This window comes from Alternaria arbusti (assembly GCF_024043155.1).
Source record: "Alternaria arbusti strain BMP 1465 chromosome Unknown scaffold_16, whole genome shotgun sequence".
NCBI classification, from domain to species: Eukaryota; Fungi; Ascomycota; class Dothideomycetes; order Pleosporales; family Pleosporaceae; genus Alternaria; species Alternaria arbusti.
The window spans coordinates 241,349-262,455 of NW_026249956.1; the positions used below are offsets into that span (position 1 = coordinate 241,349).

At 52.2% G+C, this 21,107-nt stretch overlaps 5 protein-coding genes across 5 annotated transcripts; 2 read left to right on the top strand and 3 right to left on the bottom strand.

Moving 5' to 3' along the window:
- Nucleotides 1–675: 675 nt before the first annotated feature.
- Nucleotides 676–2,624, bottom strand: J4E86_009210 (uncharacterized protein; the record flags this gene model as incomplete). The annotated part of the gene is made up of 2 exons (XM_051449716.1): nucleotides 676–1,277; nucleotides 1,325–2,624. The coding sequence occupies 2 exons, from the start codon at nucleotides 2,622–2,624 to the stop codon at nucleotides 676–678; spliced, it is 1,902 nt and encodes a 633-aa protein (XP_051299053.1).
- Nucleotides 2,625–3,199: 575 nt separating this feature from the next.
- Nucleotides 3,200–5,057, top strand: J4E86_009211 (uncharacterized protein; the record flags this gene model as incomplete). Its single annotated transcript, XM_051449717.1, has 2 exons — nucleotides 3,200–3,270; nucleotides 3,323–5,057. The coding sequence occupies 2 exons, from the start codon at nucleotides 3,200–3,202 to the stop codon at nucleotides 5,055–5,057; spliced, it is 1,806 nt and encodes a 601-aa protein (XP_051299054.1).
- A 2,587-nt stretch (nucleotides 5,058–7,644) lies between these two features.
- On the top strand, nucleotides 7,645–9,082 carry J4E86_009212 (uncharacterized protein; the record flags this gene model as incomplete). Its single annotated transcript, XM_051449718.1, has 2 exons — nucleotides 7,645–8,850; nucleotides 8,909–9,082. 2 exons carry the CDS (start codon nucleotides 7,645–7,647, stop codon nucleotides 9,080–9,082), a joined length of 1,380 nt encoding a protein of 459 aa, XP_051299055.1.
- Nucleotides 9,083–9,716: 634 nt separating this feature from the next.
- Nucleotides 9,717–10,847, bottom strand: J4E86_009213 (uncharacterized protein; the record flags this gene model as incomplete). The annotated part of the gene is made up of 4 exons (XM_051449719.1): nucleotides 9,717–9,740; nucleotides 9,793–9,980; nucleotides 10,041–10,620; nucleotides 10,713–10,847. 4 exons carry the CDS (start codon nucleotides 10,845–10,847, stop codon nucleotides 9,717–9,719), a joined length of 927 nt encoding a protein of 308 aa, XP_051299056.1.
- A 1,084-nt stretch (nucleotides 10,848–11,931) lies between these two features.
- On the bottom strand, nucleotides 11,932–19,742 carry J4E86_009214 (uncharacterized protein; the record flags this gene model as incomplete). The annotated part of the gene is made up of 8 exons (XM_051449720.1): nucleotides 11,932–13,548; nucleotides 13,601–14,249; nucleotides 14,296–15,066; nucleotides 15,176–15,842; nucleotides 15,897–16,050; nucleotides 16,100–16,261; nucleotides 16,308–19,171; nucleotides 19,223–19,742. 8 exons carry the CDS (start codon nucleotides 19,740–19,742, stop codon nucleotides 11,932–11,934), a joined length of 7,404 nt encoding a protein of 2,467 aa, XP_051299057.1.
- Nucleotides 19,743–21,107: the final 1,365 nt, after the last annotated feature.

The window sequence follows — 21,107 nt, forward strand, 5'->3', positions numbered from 1 at the left end:
GTCAATACGACGGTTGATGAATGACTTTTCTACTCTGAGAGTCTCGTGTTTCTTCCCCTGTGATTGCGAGCTGCACCCTCGCAAGACACCCAGGGTTGTCCCGAAGGCGATGGCAAGGACAATCGTGATGCGACTTTCCATGTCTTGATTCAATCAACGATGTACTAATGTGCGCCGTGTAACAAGAATTGATGGGCGGTGCATTCGACGTATTACTATTGTATCCTAAGCTCTTAAAGACATAGGAATGAAGTACATTGGGAATTATATAATATCTTGCATACCCATTATATCAGCTTTGAACAATGTTTCGCGATGTATGACAAAGAAAAACGACCTTAGTGGTGGAATACATTCTTAATCTTGTTTCCAGTTTTCTTGACCCAAGAACCGATTTTCGCCCAAAAGGAGTTCCAGCCACGTCGCGTAAGTAACACCTCATCTCTACCTTCGATGCCCATCTTGTCTTCTACTCGAGCCGTTGGCGTAGGCCAATTGAACTCTGAGAGAGTTGCGCCGGATGGGCCTGAGGGTAGGCTGACTGAAGTGATGGAACGGGTAGGAGTCGGCAAAGGCGGTACTGATTCTGTAATTGAAGCAGATACTGAGGTTAATGCTGTGGTATCTGTCGTGGATGATACTACAGATCGACGCCGGCGACGTTCGTATCCTGATTTAACTGCTGAAGCTATAGATGTCGTCAGAGGGAGTCAAAATGTCAACCTGGTCAAGTGACTTACTGGGTGATGGAGTACCAAAAGTAGCTGGTGCATTGATGCTTGAGAGCAAGGAGAACTCCACTGTCAAAGAAGTGGGCACCAGAGACACCTTCGCCGGCTCAGACTTCTTGGAACCGCCAATCAACGTAGCTGTCGCAGACAGTCCACTATACATGGGCGGAACAGTACACTCGCCGTCTGCTCCAACGGGCCCGGCATCGACGGGAACAGGACGACCGTTGTTATCAATATCAGCCATGACAACGCACCAGCCTGTCCCACTGGATATCGCTGATGGGCCCGCTTCTTCTCCTGCTGCTGCGTACGGGTATCCTTGGAAAGTCGGAGGGGAGACGCATTCCCCGCCTGATCCTGCAGGCCCACCTGCGACGGGTATAGGTGTTCCATCTCGGTTTATGTCCGCAACTGTGACGCACCAGTTGACGTCGGCGGATATGTTGTTCAGAGCAGCAATCGCTGTGGTTTTGGCAAAGACAACAGTTGTTGCTGTGGTCTTCACGGTGACGGTGCTGCGGCCTGTTGCTGGCTGGTCTTGTGCTGGGAAACTTTAGCTTTGGTAGGACTTGCGTTGGATTAAGACATACCCAGGAAGCTCACGGCATCATTTTGGGCTGTTGATCGGCTCACGCTTGCTATTGTAGTCATTGAAGGCTGTGCTGTCACTGTGGTGATGCTCGTCAAGGTAACTATTACAGTCACGAGAGATGGCCCGCCGGGAGCTACTACCGATGGTGTGATAGGCTGCGGAGTTACAGAAGTCGTGCCGGTCACCGTTACGTGTACTGTGTTTGATGCGATCGCCGAAGACACAGAAGGTGGTGATATAGGCGTGGCACTCGGGATGCTTGGCGACCCAGAGCTGAGCGTATCCGGCGGTATTGTTGCAATAGACTTGGATGATGCTTGTGAGCTAATTGGAGCTTCAGCGGGTGGTTTTGGCTGAGGGTTTCCGCAGCTCATATTCTTGATCCTTGACTGTCGAGAGCTTGGATCAATGACACTCCAATCGGCCTTCTGATCCGATGTAGTGTCTTTGAGTAACTCGAACCAGAAAGTAGTGTACTTCCCAAATACAGTACAGCCAACCTCACTCCAGAACTTCTGTAGTTCGTCTATACCGGCAACTGCAGCGCCGTGTTGCTCGGAATCGGTAAAAGGCCAGCCCATTTCTGCAATCCAAACCGGTCTGTTGCCTGCGCGCTGCTTGACTCCCTCGAGAGAGCCTTGGAAGCTTGTACTTGCTGTTCTGATACTGTCTTTGTTCCAGTACGGGTATGCAGTCATGCCGATGAAGTCCGCATTATCCACCACTGCATATTGCGCGGTATCAACGTGGCCGATTGGTTTGTCCTTCATGTACTGGGCGAACGATGAGGAAGCGATGCTATTCTTCACCTGAGCTATGGTCTGCGCAACGACCGCTGCGGTAACACCAACTTCTTGAGTCGCCTCGGCACGGTATACATCCTCGTTGCCTACAGAGAGTCCAATAATAAGATCGGAAAGAGCTTGGCCGTGCTTCTTAAATCCTTTCTCGAGTGCGGCCATCTCATTTTTGACGTTCTCATCAGGCGAACCGCCCTTCTGCGCTGGCGTTATCCAGAACCCCAGTAGTAGGTTGGTTTTGGAGGCAACAGCGGCATTGAAAGCTTCGGTCGGCTCGTCGAGGGTTTTCGCTGCTCTGCAAGTAAACAGGCGAGCACTGTCGAAGGGTATGTCGGTAGTCAGGTTCTTGGCCAGGTTGAAACCATCGAGGAAGTCTGCTTTCGGTTTGGCATTTTCTTCCTGACCCCAGAAAGCACCGTAGTTGAAGCCTGTATAGACTTGATTCGCGGCCTGCGCAAGGTAAGGAATTGAGAGACAGTAAAGAAGGAAAAGCCTCATTTCGTGATGCAAGTCTTCTCAAAGCGGATTCGGACAGTATATTGCATAGAAACAGAGGAGGAAAGTAACAGAGGAAATCCATCTAGTAAGTACGACTGAGACTTGAATGTCCATGATGTTAGCTTGAGCGATGTGATGGACTGCAGAGTGTGACAATAGGACGTCGTTGAACAATACGTATTCAGCATTATTCACACGGGTGATCGGGCTTCTACACATAGAGACGAGTAAATAGATACCAGAGTTCTGACGAGTGAATGAGTACGCGTAAATAATTTATCGTCGCTGACCTAAGTGCACCTTCGACTGCAAGTTCAGATAGACTAGATCGGGGACGATCGTCTCGCCTTGCAAGGCCAAGAGCTAAGAAGGCTTAAATGGAGTCATTGGTAGAAATCACAATGGCGGGGAAGAAGAGATGGCTGCTGTTGTGGGGATAAGACAGTAACCAATGAGGAGCGAGATGATGCAACGCCCTGGTGTCGGAGAAGCGTCCGTCCCCGCGGCTCCGAGCTCGCATCGATAAATTATCAGGAACAGCCAGCCGCCACGGAAGGAGCAGCCAGCCCGCCACCATGTCTCTCGCACGCTTTGGAGGTGCTCTCGCGCGCGCAAGGTGCTCCCCGCGGCCGCAATGGCACGCAGCGTATGTCCCCAAGTCCACCACACGTCCGACTCGCCCGTCTAATTGCTTGCAGACGTGCGCTTTCCAGCTCCGCCATCCGCACCGCCAAAGCCGACAATGAGCTCAATTCGGTCAGCAAGCACATCACCCAGCCCAAGTCGCAGGGCGCCTCGCAGGCTATGCTCTACGCCACCGGCATGAGCGAGACGGACATGAACAAGGCCCAGGTCGGCATCTCGTCCGTCTGGTACTCGGGCAACCCGTGCAACATGCACCTGATGGACCTGAACCACAAGGTCAAGGAGGGCGTTGAGCGGGCCGGACTGCTGGGCATGCAGTTCAACACCATCGGTGTTAGCGACGGCATCTCCATGGGCACAAAAGGCATGCGCTACTCGCTGCAGTCGCGCGAGATCATCGCAGACTCCATCGAGACAGTCATGGGCGGCCAGTGGTACGATGCGAACATCTCCATCCCCGGCTGCGACAAGAACATGCCCGGTGTCATCATGGCTATGGGGCGTGTGAACAGGCCTTCCCTCATGGTTTACGGCGGTACCATCCAGCCCGGTTGCGCGAAGACCCTCGAGAACCAACAGATCGATATCGTTTCCGCTTTCCAAGCATACGGCCAATTCATCACGGGCGAAATCACCGAAGACCAGCGATTCGACATCATTAGGCACGCTTGCAACGGACAGGGTGCTTGCGGAGGAATGTACACAGCAAACACAATGGCTACGGCAATCGAGACAATGGGCATGTCGCTACCTGGCTCTTCGTCGAACCCGGCGAACTCCAAGGCGAAGATGTTGGAGTGCCTTGCAGCGGGTGGTGCCATCAAGAAATTGCTCAAGGAGGACATCCGCCCGAGCGACATTCTTACTCGCGAAGCATTTGAGAACGCCATGGTCGTCATCAGCATCACCGGTGGCTCAACCAACGCTGTTCTTCACTTGATCGCGATCGCTGACTCTGTTGGTCTCAAGCTTACTATTGACGACTTCCAGAGCGTGAGCGACCGCATTCCATTGTTGGCGGATTTGAAGCCTTCCGGAAAGTACGTCATGGCCGACGTTCACGATATCGGTGGTACTCCATCGCTTCTCAAATTCCTGCTTAAGGAAGGTCTTCTTGATGGTAGCCAAATGACTGTGACTGGTAAGACACTCAAGGAGAACTTGGAGAACGTTAGAGATTTCCCCGCCGAGCAGAAGATCATCCGACCGCTCAGCGAACCTCTGAAGTCCTCTGGTCACTTGCAAATCCTGAGAGGATCCCTTGCCCCCGGAGGCTCCGTAGGCAAGATTACTGGCAAGGAGGGCACCCAGTTTACCGGCAAGGCCAAGTGTTACGATGCTGAGGATGACTTCATCACTGCTCTCGAGCGTGGTGAGATCAAGAAGGGCGAGAAGACCGTCGTTGTCATCCGCTACGAAGGTCCCAAGGGCGGCCCCGGTATGCCTGAAATGCTGAAGCCTAGCTCCGCCATCATGGGCGCTGGTCTCGGCAAGGACGTTGCACTCATCACAGACGGCCGCTTCAGTGGTGGTAGCCACGGCTTCTTGATCGGTCACATTGTGCCTGAGGCACAGGAAGGTGGCCCCATTGGCCTGGTTCAGGATGGCGATGAGATCACCATTGACTCCGAGTCCAACGAGCTGAACATCGGCGTCAGCGAGCAAGAACTAGCAGAGAGGCGGAAGAAGTGGACCGCGCCCGCCTTGAAGTACCAGAAGGGTACGCTTTTCAAGTACGCGCGATTTGTCAAGGACGCTAGCCAAGGCTGCGTTACCGACTCTGAGTAATCTTCACGTTTGAACGTCTCTCATGTTTTCATCTGTATGTATATTCTGATGGCTACAGCTGGGGTAAAAGTCACATCCGGAGTTCGGGCGGGCGATATCTGTATATTCGACACAATGCTGTCGATTTAGCTACTCGATCTTCGGCATCCTCGTCATTCATTCTGCTTCGTCCAAGCTGTCGTCACCATATGTCTCGAGCTTGATTTTGCGTCGGCGGTTCAACCTCTTGATCAGCGCTCTGTCCCCCAAGACCTGACAACACTCTTCCACGCGACTCCTTCATCATGGCCCCGAGCAAGCTCTTCAAATCCCTAATAGCATCCCACGTGGCTTTGTCTAAGCCTGTCCCGAACCCTCTGTAGGAACTCCTCACCCAATGCATCAACACCGGTAACGGGTTCAGTGTCACCATGCTCAGAAAAAGAATCCTCCTCAAACTTCAGCCTACACAACTATGCCGGGTGTTGTAAAAGCAACTGCACTGCAAGGTTCGTCATCTTTAAGATATGTCAACATGGCAATGAGTGCTCGAATGTTCCGAGTAGTAGAGGTCGCTGGCAAGCAGCAACAGGTGCAGCGTCTCCTTGATCAGCTCACAATGCCAGCCCTTACTGACCAAAAGCCCCAGTGAAAGCTGACCGCGGTCGTGGAGAGGCTGGATCTAGGGCGATATCGAAGAGCAATAGACGTGATCTTTCTCTACACGAGCTTGGATGCTATGAGAGGGCAATTGCTGTGCAAAGTGGTGAAAAATGTTGTAATGCGTCAAAACATAGAGAAGATACGGAACAAATTGAGGGAGAAGGGAAGGCCATCTAAAGACAAGGGCTGTATAATGAGCTGTTATCTGAGTTTGACAAGGCTGTTGACATCCTGGTACATTTGGTCCCTGATCAGTGATTAAAAGCAAAAACAGACACGGCATAAAGTTCCGATACGAAAAACAATAGAATTTGCGGGATCCTCTCCCGTAAAGTTGCGGCAACTTTAATCCCTGATCCATTCCTTGCCATGTTGTTCTGTGAAGATTGAGTTTCTCTTCCTCATGCCGGTGAGTGTCAAGAGTTTCGGAGAAAGGTGCGGACAGGTAGGCACGTGAACGCATTGACCGCCCTGCGTCGAGAACCACGCCTGGATCGTTTCATCGCACACTTACACCTGCAGCCTCAGCTTCATCATGGCAAACTCCGCAACTTTAATGATTTGTTAAGGGGTCGCGGTGACCCAAGGAAAGGTCCAAGGAAAGGTAATGCAGGGCGAGCAGTGTGACCTGGTTGCGCAGCTCCCGGGAGCATGGATTCCGCGCAAGATAGCTCATTTCTCCCCTGACCCGGTGTTTTGGAGTGTTTGTTGATGATCAGGTGTTCATGTTGGACAGTCAGGTACCTGCGCTGGCCGAGCTTGGATAGCTGACGATCATCGACGAAGACATGGGAGACCGGCGCAAAGCGGCAAGATTGTGCCAACAACGAGGCGAGACCGCGACTGTTCGTTACCGCTATCTTGGTCTGACATGGAAATGCGCTCGCATCGATGACCGGAAAGCTGCAAAGTGGGATATCGGCGAGCTGTGTTGCCGGCCATCGAGATACCTGCCGTTACAGCTCGAACGACAATCAAGAGTGGAGCTGATCTCCCTCGTTCCGTTAGCCGTGTCGATCATCGCGTCCGCTTTGGGCTGCCCTCGACGCGCTAGACAGAACTTGCCGATGACGCTGAACCATATGTTCCGAAAACGCAAGATCGACGTCTTGGTATGTAAGTCCTCGGAAGTGCAGATCGTCAGGGGAGCCAGCCATACATGCAAGCCTAGGGTCACAGAAGACTCGGTGGGTCAAGACAGATGTATCGTGAGCCTCACCACCTCGCAGATGGCCAGCAAGACGAGGCGAGTCCCTAACGAGACAGCAATCTGAGCACAATCACCGCGGACTTCCGCAGTGTCTGACCGCCTACAGATTCTCGCCCCAATTTCGAGTCCCCCACGAAAACTAAGACGTGTCTTTGACATCTGTTGCGCAACCTAACTTACTCAAGCCCATGAGTAGCGTTCCGGAAGCTTGAAGGCCGGGATCTACCTCGAGATACGCGCTAAGGATGAGGGTCTAGTCTCATTATCCCTTAGCATGCGTGGGCCATACCCCAGAGGATCAAATCTTACTCCTCAGCTAGGCTAACAAGCTTCAGAGCGGTCTACGTGCAAGAGGCTCATCGGCAACGGCAGTATCGGCGATGCTTTCATGAAGATCGCCAATGCGTGCGCCATGACTAGGCAAGCTGTAGCTCTAGTCTTCTCATCATGGTATGGCTTGGTGTAGGATCTCTCCACCCCGGTGACGATTGCGGCTTGTCTTGGGCCTGAGCGTCTAGGAGAGTATCGATTGACTAGACGTGCTGACTCGGTGTATCAGAAAGTACCTGGGTGCTTTGAGGGCATATAAACCATACTGCAGTCCACCTACAATCATCATCCAGCTCACCTACCACACTCTTTCAGTTCTTTGCCAATCGCTCAGTTCGCTTTAGACTAATAATACTTATCCCTCTTAATATCCACCAACCCACCAACAAAACTCCAACCGCCAACATGCGTTCCTCCATCGCCGTTAGCATCATTGCTCTCTCCACCTCGGTCCTCGCAGCCCCTACTCCTCAGGTTGCTGGCGTCTCCAACCTTCTTGGTTCCGTCACCAGCACCCTCGGCTCTGTCACCAACCCCGGTGCCGGCAACGACAACCTCATCCAGGGCAACGGCAACAGCAACGGCCAGAACAACGGCAACGGAAACACTGCTGGCAATGGCAATGGCAACAACAACGAGGCTGGTAACGGCAACTCTGCTGCCAGCGGCAACAGCTTCAACCTCAAGCCCCTCGGCAGCAGCATCCTGAACAACGGAAAGCGTGCTCTTCTTGACAACCTCAATGGCGTCCCGGTTGCTGGAACCATCGTCAGTGGCGTCACTGACGGCAAGGGTGGTCTCCTTAACGGTGTCACTGTTGGCCCTACCACCGATGGCCTGACCAACGGCATTCCTGTTGTCAATGGCCTCGTTGGCCGTGGTGTTACCGACAACCTTGACATCAGCCAGCTGAGCCAGACCCAGCTCATCTCCCTCCTCAGCCAGGTCACTGGCGCCCTCCAGGGTACTGGCAACACTGCCACTGGCACTCTCAAGCCGGTCACCGACGCCACCGCCCCTGTGACCGATGCTGTCAAGCCTGTCGCAGGCGCTACTGGCGATGTCTTGAAGCGTCAGTTGAACCTTGGTGGTGTTACTGGCACTGCCGGCGGCCTTGTTGGCGGCGTCACTGGCGTCACTGGCTCCGCTACTGGTGCTCTCAAGCCCGTCACTGGTCAGCTTCAGCCTGTCACTGGTGCTCTTAAGCCCGTCACCGGTGCCACCGGAGGCCTCACTGGAGATCTTCTCAAGCGTCAGTTGAACCTTGGTGGTGTCACCGGCACTGTTAACGGCCTCGTTGGCGGTGTTACTGGCTCCACTGGCTCTGTCACTGGTACCCTCAAGCCCGTCACTGGCCAGCTTAAGCCCGTCACTGGTGCTCTCAAGCCCGTCACCGGTACCCTCCAGCCTGTCACCGGTACCGTCACTGGCGCTACTGGAGGCCTCACTGGCGATGTCCTCAAGCGCCAGGTCGACCTCAACAGCGTTACTGGCACCGTCAGCGGCCTTGTCGGTGGCATCACCACCACTGCTGGCTCTGTCACCGGCGCCTCTGCCGGCAGCGGAAACTCGCTCCTCAACAACGGCAACAACAACGGCCAAGGCAATGGCGTAAGTCTCCTTCCAACACCCCCCTATCTCGACTGTCAACTAACATCACCCTTCACAGAACAACAACCAGGCCGGTAACGGTAACGGCAACGGAAACAGCGCTGGAAACGGCAACCAAGCCGCCAGCGGCAACGACTTCAACGTAAGTCCCGAAACCGAGCTTCCTGAGATCAACGGCCCGCTCGTCGAGCTGCCTGACCTCAACATCGCTCCCACGATCAAGTCAGTCTAGTCTAGATCATTGGGTAGTAGCTAGAGTTTCATGACATGTGCTAACGGTCTCTCGCAGCTTTAAGTGAAGGCGACTATGAATTGAGTGCGATATACTCGGGACGACTTTCCTTTCTACAATGACGATGGCATACCCTGGTTTGCTGGATCTCTATACATATTTAGTAGTAGTACCAATGTACTGTTTTGACCACCGAAAAGCCTGCATTTCTTCTAATCGTTCCATGCGTGATGGCTCAGTAATAGAAGTTCCCAACAGCTTTACACACCTTCAGTCAACAACAGAGGCCACAGTCCTACGATTCGCCATCTTCATGCTTACACCTCCATCCCCATGTCTACTTCCGTGTCGCGTACCTGAAGCTGTCCTGTCTATTCGCTATTAGCAATGTGTTGAATAACTGTTATCATGAGATCTACAAATAATGAAAGCTTTGTTTGGCCAACTTGTATCAGCATTGACAGCAGCAGTAACATCACGCCAGTCGTGCATGGGCACACTTATCGAAAGCAATGTCCTGTATAGCCCTTCACACAGGGTAGGAATTGATGAAGATAATTAACGTCATTAGGTAGTACTTGCTCCTCTCGTGCTCCCAAAACACCGTACGCATAAGAATTATTTTGCGACGTCATTAATGACCGCCAGTAGTGGGTAGCTAAAAGGCAATTAGCACAAAGTCGTTGTACGTGTCGAGCTGAACAACTTACGCCGAGGTAGACCTTGAAGGAATCGTAGATGAGCCATTGGAACGCAGTCAAAGTACCAATCATGAATATACGAACAGGCAGTCCGTTCCAAAGGCCGCCAAAACCGATCTTGCCGTATATCCTGCCGATAGCCTGACCAGCGCCCTCGCCAGCCTTTCGGTCGCTGTTGAGCTTTGAGACCATCACGTCTACTATATGTTAGCTCATTTCCGCGATTCGAGAGTTTTTACGCAATGTTCTCAACGTACCTGCGGGATGAGAGACGACTGCACATCCGACACCAGCAATATATCCACCGAGAAAGCTTACACCGGTTTGCTGCAAGGCCCCGTATGACTCCTTTGGCTTACCCAAGAAGCCGTAGATTTGCTTGACTGTCTCTTCGAATGTCGCGAACTTGACCATGGTGTACGGGATTTGACGCGCCCACAGTGGGTACAAGCCCTTGTACAGGCCACCAACACCCTCCTCCTTGATCACCTTCGACCAGCCTTCTCTCAGTGTGTTCGCGAACGGTGGCATGGTAGTCTGCATGCGGACCTTGATTGCTTCCATAGGACATAGCGCGATGTCGGCGAGGAACTCGGCGGAAGCGGAGGCAGCTAGGTATACGACTGTTTGCGGCGCGCCGGGCGCCAGCTTTTCGCCGTAGAGGTATTTGAATACCTCGTAGAATCCGTACTTTCCAGCACCTTGCATGGAGTAGCCGATAAAGGTTGGTGTCCAGCCGAAGAATACGCCCCGTAGACCTTCTTTGGAGTAAATCATTTTCCAGGCTTGTGAGTTGGACTTGTAGAGGTTGGAATCGACTTGACGGCGGCATTTCACCTGGAAAACATTAATTAGCAACCGGAAGCTTAATTGACAGCCTGTCAAGTCCCCAAGCCATCATTCGCTCTCTGCAAAAGTATGCGACTTACCAGATCTAGCGGCGTGACCATAGTGTGTGTAGGTCCACAAGCGATAATACCACCCATCGTACACGCCGCAAAGTACGAGCCTGAGAAGAGCTCGATCTTCCTTTGTGGCTTCATCGCGTCCAATTTGTTGGCCATTGTGAGTGATTACCGAATTCCAATCGCTTCAATCGCGTTTATGGCTTTGATTTCGCGTGCGGTATGGTAGCTATCGTCGTGTCGGCGCCGGTTGACTGGTATAATCGTTGTCGCGTGCTGCTTCCCAGGATGCTGTCGCAAGCGAAGCAGAGATTGAGGATTTGTACAAAGGATAGACGAACGCTGATTAGAAGAGAGAACGGGAGATCGGATTAGACTACAAAAGCCGACCGGGGCGCCTTGTTATGACCGCACAGCTCCAGGGCTTGGATAGTTGGAAAGCTTGTCCGCAGCTTCCGCAATTACCTCGCTATGACGTCGCTGTTGCAGGTGGGACGCGCGACCACCGCGCTGACGAAGCTTAGCGTGATGCTTATCGATACATGAACCCCCGACCCTCCGCGAACTGTCGGATCTCGCTACCAACAGCGCAATGAAAAGTCCCGTTCTGCTATGTTGGATGTCAATTAGCTTTGCGACAAATGCGGGGGGAGAGAAATTATTCCAAATTTCTTCACGTTGACTTCGTACGAAGTAAGGTCCGCGACTTACTCGACTGCTCGGGCAGCTTCACGCTGGAGAAACAAGATGCTATTATATGCGTGATAATCATTATTATTTGCTGTGTCGTGAAGAGGCTGAAGGTCGTCAAGCGTGATCGTCATACCTGGTCTTTAATATACAGACTCCCCCCGTCTAAGTACGCCAAAGCACCACGCTATGCCGCCCAAGCATAAACAATAAAGCAAAGAATGATGAAGAACCGAAGCCAAAACGCCAATGCCAGGGTGCATCACCTGCAGTCCACATGAAGCATCAATCCCTATCAATGACTCCGTCGAAGACCCGGAATCTGCAGGGCTCAAAAACCGTCTGCATATGCTCTCATGCTCTCATGAAACCCATGATTCAATCCCCACCACCCTGAAATCTCGTTGAAATCGTGATTCGCTCATCTGGTAACAATGCGAGCCTCAACTCTTCGCTGAAGGGCCGCTGCTGGCGCCGCCATACCACAAAGAAGCGAAGATAATGAGCGGATGGAGCTGGGTAAAATGCGGGCGAACGGAAGGCCACCCAACAATTACATGTTGTTATCGTGTATGTTGTCAGTCTCTGAATCACTACCAAAGTCGGAATGATCATAGAGATCTTCCGCTGATAGGCCATCGTCCTGTGGCCATGTCTCTAGCCTTGGCTCTATCTCTCCAGTCCAGTGTGCAATTCGAGAGCTGTCGTTGGTGTCGTCTCTGTATGGATCCAATTCGGGATCCTCGCTATGGATCAGATCGTAGAGCTGCTGAACGAAAAATCGGCAAGTTTCGATGAGAGGAGATAGATAAGGTTTGAGCATGCCGTGATCCTTCTCGTACAGAATGCGCTCCATCATGTTGGTGGCCATCTCGCGGAGTACTCTCCACCTCATTTGCACCAGATCTAGAGGCCATCCTTCGTAGCTCTTGTATAGCTCGCAGACCAGCATATGTGCACCTTTTCGCACACTGTCTTGTGCGTGTAGCAGCAAAGGAGTGGCCCATATGCGGCTTTTCGCGATGATCCATGTAAAAAATATGTGTCGGTGCTTTTGTTGAAAGATGGCCGCATTCTTTGTTTGCAGAAGACCGCCAACAAAATCCAGAACCGCCAAGCCTCCTGGTACATGGTCATCCTCCATTCTACTGGCTGACGCGACCGCCTTCGAAACCGTGGTCACGATCTTGTAAACGTTGTCCACCATCGGAGAGCTCTCGCAATACGAGAGTGCCGCTTTCACGTAAGAATCGCAGAAAGGGGCTTCGAGGGAGACACCCTCGTAGATGCTCTTCAAAAGATTAGTCTGGACTTGTGGGTCCTGCCAATTGAGCATCGATTTGACAATATCGCCCGGGTGGAAGTGTTCCAACTTTGTCTCATCGAACATTTCCAAGGCCTTGTCTAGAACCGCGATCGCCTTCAGGTCGCTGTCCCAGTGGTACAGAACTTGTCGTTCATGGAATGTTAGTGGAAACCTCGAGGTCTCCCGATCCAGCGTAGACAGACGATCGTGCTCGTGGCGAAGAGGTTGCAGACTCGTGTTCATGCGTGAGAGCAACGCTGATACGAATCCAATGAATCTGTTGTAGATACCCGACTTCTTGCTTATAATTCTCCAGAGATCGGGTTGGTCGTCCTGGAATCTAGCGTACGAGTGCATGCAGAGTAGCCTCAAGCAGAATACCAGGAAGCCATGGTCCAATAGAAGACCGGTTTCCAGATGGCCCATCTCGGCCAGTTGAGTCAGCGTGAGATAGAAATCATCCCAGCCCCGTACGGCCATGTAAGATTCGTCTGCAATGGCACGTAACCTAGCGGTAATCTCTGAAAGTATACCGTTTGTCGGAGTGGAAGATTCCAGATCCATCTCGTTGTCAGCGCCCTCTAGACCGTACAGAGCGGGCTCTTTCTCTCGCAAGACTTTGAGACAGTCAATGAAAAAGCTGCGCATCTGGGACCGCACTTTAGCATGCATGCAGCGAAGAAGCATGTTGAGAAGGGCAATATCGTCGGTAGCGAGTATCTTGAGAACGATATTGCAGCAGGTTGAGCATGGAAGGACCGACCGCCGCAGCTGCAGTATCGTCTCGGAGAAGATATCGGCATTTGTATGACGCCAGACGATGTGCCCTAGATGCGCAAGTACTATCTGCAAGGAGTGCTTTTCCTGTAGGAAGTTAGCGTCTCGGACTTAGTAGGTTGAAGATAACATGGCGTACCTGCGTGTGGCCTTCGGAGCAAGAACCGTGGTTGAGTGTACGTGACATAGCATGCAGCTGCCGCACGAACCTTGTATGATTGGGGTCGAAGCGGGAATATTCTCGGATAAACAGCTCGTTGGCAGAATCAACTTCCTTCTGGAGAGTTGGCGGCATGGGAACCTTGAGCGTTTTCCCGTCTGCAGAAGTGACCCACTCACGCTGGTCATCATCCACAGCGGTGCGGCGTTGATAGAAGAGCATATATGCCGAGTATTGTTTTGGTATGCGGTTGTATGAATCGTCCGTGAAGCCTCCGAAAGCTTTGTAAGCAATGTCTGCTGGGTCGAAAGACCCAACACTGCTATCATCAAATTCCACCCAGGTTTGTGCCGTGGTTCCTGTGGGACAAGGTCGCTCACGAATGTAAGAATAGTAATGACCGTGCTCGCAGGTGCCCGTGTGTACGAGCACACCAACAAGATCGAACATATCGGCTTCTTTTGGCTTGCTTGGGTCACTGAGATGGTCGACATGGTATGCGCTAATGTCAATGGTCGGTGGGAACTCGAAATAATCGTAGACCTTCCTACGGCTAAAATCGGCCAGGTCGAATTCGAAGCGCTTTAGATGGAAGATGAGGTTGTCGGGCACCTCCTTGAAACAGGTCCTGATTTTGTCAGCTTCTTGCTTTACCAAATATACATGCGACTCACCGTTTGACTGCGTCGACGTATTTGCCATCGCACTTCTCGCACTTGTACTTGTTGTCGCCTTCCATGACATCGCCTCTAACAAAAGCCTGGAGACTCTCCTGTAGCGTTGCTTTGCCCAAAACATCGCATTGTATTGCAAAGAAAGGCTCTGATCGTTCCGAGACATGCTCACATTCCTTGGATTTGATCTGATTCAAGGTTTGCCCTCCGTAGAATGAGCGAAATTGCTGCTTGTGCTCGTCCTTGATGAGCTGTCGTTCCCACTGATCGAAGAGGGAATTGTAGAATTCATCTGCGTCCATCTGAACGCTGATGTCTATTGGCATGAGTTCTGAGTTCCTTACGCAAGCTGCAAAGCTCCGGGGATCCGCGGATTTGCGGAAGGAATGCTGCATGTTCGTGAACAGTCTCTGGGTCTCAAGAAGAAGTTTTTGAGAGCCACTGGCTTCCTGAAGCTCCAAACCGAGAATAAACTTGCGGAAATTGAGGTTCATGAAGAGCTGCGTGAGAAGCGAGTTCGCGTAACAGATGGCACGAGGGTTGTACAAACCCACATAGCCTGTGCTAGAGCGTATTTCCAAGGAGCGATCGACTGCAAGCGTTGGTATTGCTGGCTCATTCTCCTCGGTCTCTACGTCTGCTGCAAGTTTGACCAGGCTATTGTACGTGCTGCTATCCTCAGCTAGTGCAAGCATGAGATCGTACATCTCATGCCTTGTGTGAGACTCCAGTATGGGAGCAGTGGCTGCGCTGACCACTGCAGTAGAGGAGCTGGGCCATGTCAGTATGTCACTTGACTAAAAGAAGAGAGAGTAAGATGCAAAACTGAGGTGAGGTCAATGCGAACAAGCGAAACATGGAAATGATGTGCGTGACTTACCTCTTCGTAAAGATGTACTTCCTGAAGATCTTTTCCATCAAGTCGCCTGCACCAAGAGGCTTCTTAAAAGACTTGAGTGACAGTATGCAGCACAGTATGAGTTTCGTAAGCCCAAAAACGACGCGGTCGATGTCGTCCCGGCCGACAAATTCCTGATGTTGGTGATCCAAGAGCAGGACGCTCCAAGATGTTAGGTAAAGTCGGAGTGAAGGTTCGTCCCGTTTGTACTCGTCCTTCGCCCGGAAGACTTGCTCGGCAATGCTGAACAGTTGCTGTGATTGAGCGGGAACGCACAATGAGCCCGGAATGAGCTCGGAAATGACTGCCCAGAATTGTGTGGCAATCTCGCCTTTAGTGATCGGACATGTGGATGGAAGGTCGCCGCCGCAGACGGATGTGATCTTCTGAGCGACATGCTCTCGCACAGACTGCCTGGGGTCGCTCAACAGTAGAACCCGGTGGAGTCGCGGAGTTTGAGGATGCTCAACGAACGCTTCCCAGATAACTCGAGAGTGGAGTGAGGCCTCTAGGATAGTGCCGTAACAATCCTGGATTACGGTAGCATCTTCATTTGTTTCCAGTGCCATGCATAGGATCGTCACAAGGCGGTTTCCGAGCCGTGCGCCATCTGAGAAGTAAGCAGCCGAAGCGGCGGGAGAAGGGCGTTCTGCTTAACATGAGCCATGAACCGTGATATAAGACGCGCCAGTGTGAAACTTACCTCTAAGGAACTCCAACAGAGCATGCACGAGTACCGCTGCAAGCTGCAGCTCTTGGAAGCTCGAGATGTTGTCGCTGATGAGTCGAGGATTGAGAAGAGCCTCGTTCAACTGGCGTATGGCATGGCCCAGGAACTTCTCGTCCAGATTAGACTTCTAGCTCGTTAGTACAACTGTATCAATAAGTATTGTCGGACCAACGTACATGACGGATTTGCTCTGCCAGCCTCGCCTCGAGAGCCAAAGCGGCGTATCTCGCCTGATAGAACTTTCCTGGAGGGAAGAGCTCCTCTGATAACGCCGCACCGGTCACGACGCTCTCTGCAAAAGCATACCGCGCCGGAAAGAAGCTCAAGTAATCGAATAGCTGCTTGTGTTAGTGAAATGCATCTTGATCTCGAACGGGTACCTACCATCTGACTGATGTTGTCATCAGAGTCCATTAAGGAGAACAGTTCGTCGAAATGCTTGAGTACGGTAGATTCGAACACCGAAGACCCCGTACCCTGTCCGGGCATCGGGCGAGTGACTTCCGCGTCTGGTGCCCTTTGTACTAATAGCTGTCCCCCAAAGTCGACGCCATTAAGCTTCTCGTTCGACATCTCAGTGATGTTGAGCCGCCGACCCTTTGCGAAAAGGTTGATTTTGGTGTATCCCGATACGTGACATAATCTTTGGTAGAGGTCCTTTACTGTAAGATCCGCACCCATCATCACGACTTGCCTGTCGTTGCCGCACTGAAACCGGATCGCGATCGCGTCACCGTAAGGTATGTCTGTTTCGTCGACTTTGGAATCTGCTCTCCGACTTCGGTTGAACTCTGGTTTGTGGCGTATCTTCTCCAGCAGTAGTTTCTGAAAGTTAATGATCCTGCGATAACGCTCTTCATTCTCAAGAACCATCTTCTCAGTTGCAGTGACATCCATATTCGATAAGTCTCCATTGGGGGATTGAGCACGTATGAGCCTGCATGCCGAATGCATCTCCTGCATACATCTTTCCACTAGAACGACATGAGCGGCTTCCACATCTGCTAGCATAACGCCATCGGCTTCGTTGATCTGTACGTAGCGACTGGCAAGAAGACGGGCGGCGCGATCCTCAATAGTGCCTTCCGGTGAGGATAAAACCATGGACCACAGCACGTCTGCACCGGGGATCTGTAACACACCCTTTTCTCCTTGATCAGTCCCCACGAGCTGCCGCTTCATCGGGAAATTATAGTTGGCAACAAATTCGAACATGCCATTCGTGTAAATGCCGGTGTTCATGTGTACCATATGGGAAGAGACAAGTTGTCTGCAGTAGTTGTTGTCCGGGGCGAATTTGAGCGTCTGGGATAATTGCGCCCATGCCAAATCCCTGGTAGTGTTCGATAGCGCACGCGTACCGATTGTGTAGTCCCACAGCTGCTCATACATCTCAACGGGTATGGCTGACCCAGCGCAACAGATCATAAGTGCTAGAAGCTCCAATCTGCAACATAGAGCTGTTTGTTGACGTAGGGATGATTCGGCATTCCTCTCAGTCTCGACAAACCATGCGATCTCATCCAGAATCTTGCGTGTGACATCCTGATTCTTTTGGAAAAAATTCTCGTCTTCAGAAGGGATTGGTGCGGCGAGCGCGTAGATGACTTTTGCGCTTCCAGTCGCTTTCGTCGAATGACTGTAAATGTGATCCGCACAATCTCTGTAGATGGAATGGCGCTCTTCAACAGAGACATTAGGAGCCAGAGCTGACAGGTAATTAGCAGCCTCGTGATGCAGGTCTAACATGTCTTTGTCCGTATCCGCCTGGCACATTGTGTCGCGGATGATGCGGGTGCAAACATTCCATGGCCTAGCAGTATCTTCTCTCGCAGCATAATCTTCCGGTGATGCTTTCTCCAGGATCTTTGGGCCCAGCTCCCGCAGGAATCGAGTAATATCCACGGTGTAGCTCCTGATAGGCAATTCATAAAGTTTCGTACAAAAGTACAAGTGATCTGCAGGCCTCATCATGTGCATGATTGCTCTAAGCATGGCCAGTGTCGCGGTAACGACACGAGGGTCAGGATTATTGGCAACGGTGTTCCAGATAGCATCCGCTTGGTCATCTGTCCAACGTCTAGTTACGACAAGAAAACCAACGATGTTACCGCTGCGCGCGATCAGTTGCGGGTGTGAGTCGACGCTGACAATGTAGTCAACGACGTTCCCATAAAGCAGAAAGTCGGCTAGATATCGCATGACGGGGTGTTCGCCTGTCGAATCGGGGTTGTTGTACTGTCTCCAGATCTCTACCAAGGAAACATCCATCATAGCTATACTCATGACGCGTAGATCCATCTTACCTTTGGTGAGGTATCGGCGCAGAAGCTTGAACTTCCAAGCGTTGGCGACTAAAGCTGGAAAGTACTGAGGCTCATCGCGATACTGGTGTTCGGGTCCAGTACGATCGACTTCAGTCGGAGAAGAAGTAGTCGGCGAATCTACGCTCCTGAAGTCGAGGAACTTGTCCACCAGATCCGATTCGATATCCTTATCCCAGAGACAGAGCTCAAATAATAGCGCGTGAAAGTACTGAATCAAGTCTCGAGCGGAGACAGCATCGGTGGTTCTACTCAAGTCGAAGAGGTCGTCCATGTATTTCTCCAAGAATTGCAATATTCCGCGACAGAACTCGGAGCGATTGGGGTCAGTCGCAGGGCTAGGATCCTGGAACATCGAGCCGCCCAATGAAGTCAGGACCGGGGCGGCAACCAACGCAATCTGGGTTTGCACGTTCAATGGCACGCGGTGGAAGGCCTCGCTGGATAGCCGTAAGATAATTTGGGCACCGTTGGCAGCCATAAAATCCTTTTGTAACAATCCGATCATTTTGCGAACATCGACAGAATATTCTTTGCTCACCATAGCGAAAGCAGGTGCCTTGTCCGGGCGAAGAATGGTATACCAGTTTCGCATATGCTTCTGACTAAGAAGAGGCAAAGAATATATCTCACCGGGACGAGGTTGGGAGAGTAGCCATACGTCGGCGAGGAGGAGGAGGGAGCATGCCCTGATGTAGGCACTGAGGAAAGCGTAGAACATGTCGCCCGCACAACGATCATCCAAATGGTGGCTAAACGTGGCCCTGCGTGAGAGCAAATTGTGCACCAGTCCAGCGAGGTCGTCCCAAAACATGGCCTTGCTCGTATAGAAACCGTGTAAGTCTACCTGGGGGCCAGGCTCGGGTAGATCGGTCAGCCATTGCGAAATGCTGGGAAAGAAGTGGGGATCGATGTCGTTGTCAACTGAAACATTTTAGTATCGCAGGCGTTTAGTGGATGTGAGACATGACTTACCTCCTTGAACGTGGTTGGCCAGGTCGCGAACAACCGTGGAGTAACTCCCGTGGTGTGCGTAGGGGAACCGGCGAAAATAATCTTCTGCGTCCACCTGCACGGAGAAGGCGTCTGCTTCATCGTCGTCGTCTATTATCATGATGGGCGGACTCCCGCGCTCGTCCTCGGAACTAGTAATGAGTATTGGAGACTGGCCCGGGGTAGGAGAAGCAGCCTCGAGGAAGTTGTCAGGATTGGTGTAGTCCTCATCTCCACCGTGTACCGGAGAAGAGGGCGGGTGTGAGCGTATTGTCATTTCTACCTGCTTTTCCGAGGGCGACATGGCGGTGTTGACGGGAGTTTGTGGGTCGGTAGGCATAGCGCATAGACTGTTGCTCCCGCTGTGTAGGCGGGGGCGTTTGCGGGTGAAGCTTGCGTCGGCGTCTTCAATTGAGTCGCGGCGCGGCGGCGAGGCAGAGGCGGTGGTTGGCGGCTCGTCTGCAGCGACAGGCTGCACTGTGTCGTTGTCCGGCGCGGTCATGACGGTAGAGGGCAGGCGGTGCTGTTTGCGAAAGGACTAGGCGTGGCCGGCGACTGTTAACACGCGTGCAGGCAGGTGAGGCCAGGCAGAGGCAAGCAGTTCCCCAGTACAGGCAACAGCAGCAGCTCCCAGCCTTAGTGACCGATAGCCCCGCGCGGCGGCAGGGAAAACGCGGGGGGATTGGGTCTCATTAGCGTCAGCGACTGCAACACAGTGAATTGAGGGTATGCGCTCCGAAGGAAACGGTTCCAGTTGGTAGGCAGAGCTTCAGATATTCGGACGCGTAGCTGAGAAACCCCACTATCGTCATCCTGGTTCGTTCCCGCTGTGGAGCTAGCGCGCCGCTAGTGAGGGAGCGCTAAGCTTTATCCGTCCAAGAGCGAGAAATCCTCCTTCTAATGCAAGGCACGCCGGTCTACTCCACCTTACAAGTCTCACTTATCTAGACTGAGTACTGACAAGGCTTCGGGCGCACTTCGGTCAGCTTGAAAACTACTTTTGCTGTTTCGACGTTGACGACGTGACCATCACCACGGTCAGTGGTACGAGGAAGAAGGGTCAGAAAGCACACAATTCGTCATGGCCCCTGCGACGAAACAAACCGCGAAGGCCAATGCAAAACCTGTGTTCAAGACATCATCGACATTTTCTGAGACGCAGTGGTGGGTGGTACTATGCCTCAACCCACGAGCTATGCTGATTTGTACAGGCCCGAGATCACACGCGAGGACGAAGAAGTCATATTAGAATTGCTATCCAAGTAGGTACGCAGAGAGGAGCTTCATGAACCCGCGCTCGCCGATTTCTGACAGTTGCATCACAAGTTCTCCCAATTCGGTCATTAACAATTCCATAGTCTTATTACGCCTTTAGGTGACCATCGCAGAACCTATATCCACCCATCCAAAGGCAAGAAGCGCAAACGTAACACCAAGGCAAACGAGGATGGCCCCGAGAACACACCCCCATCACCGGAAATTGGCAATCACTTGCTCGTTGGCATCAACAGTGTCACTCGGCATCTAGAGGCCTTGGCCGCAGAAAACGCTCCGACTACAGCACCTGTTTCGTATCCCGAGTCTGCTCTAGAGGGCACCAAAGAAAAACCCCCGACGACAGACTGTTCCAAAGAATCTCTCAGACCTTTAAGCATGGTCATACTAACACACCCCAAGCCCTCATTATCACCCGCACATGCCCACTTCCCAACGCTGGTCCACTTGTCGGCTCTCTCCCCATCATCTGCTGCTTCGGCCACATCCGAGACAGCTACACGACTCATTCCATTGCAGACAACAGCGGATACCCGGCTCGCGTCTAGCTTACACGTTCCCCGCGTAGGTGCCTTGGGAATTTACACAGGTG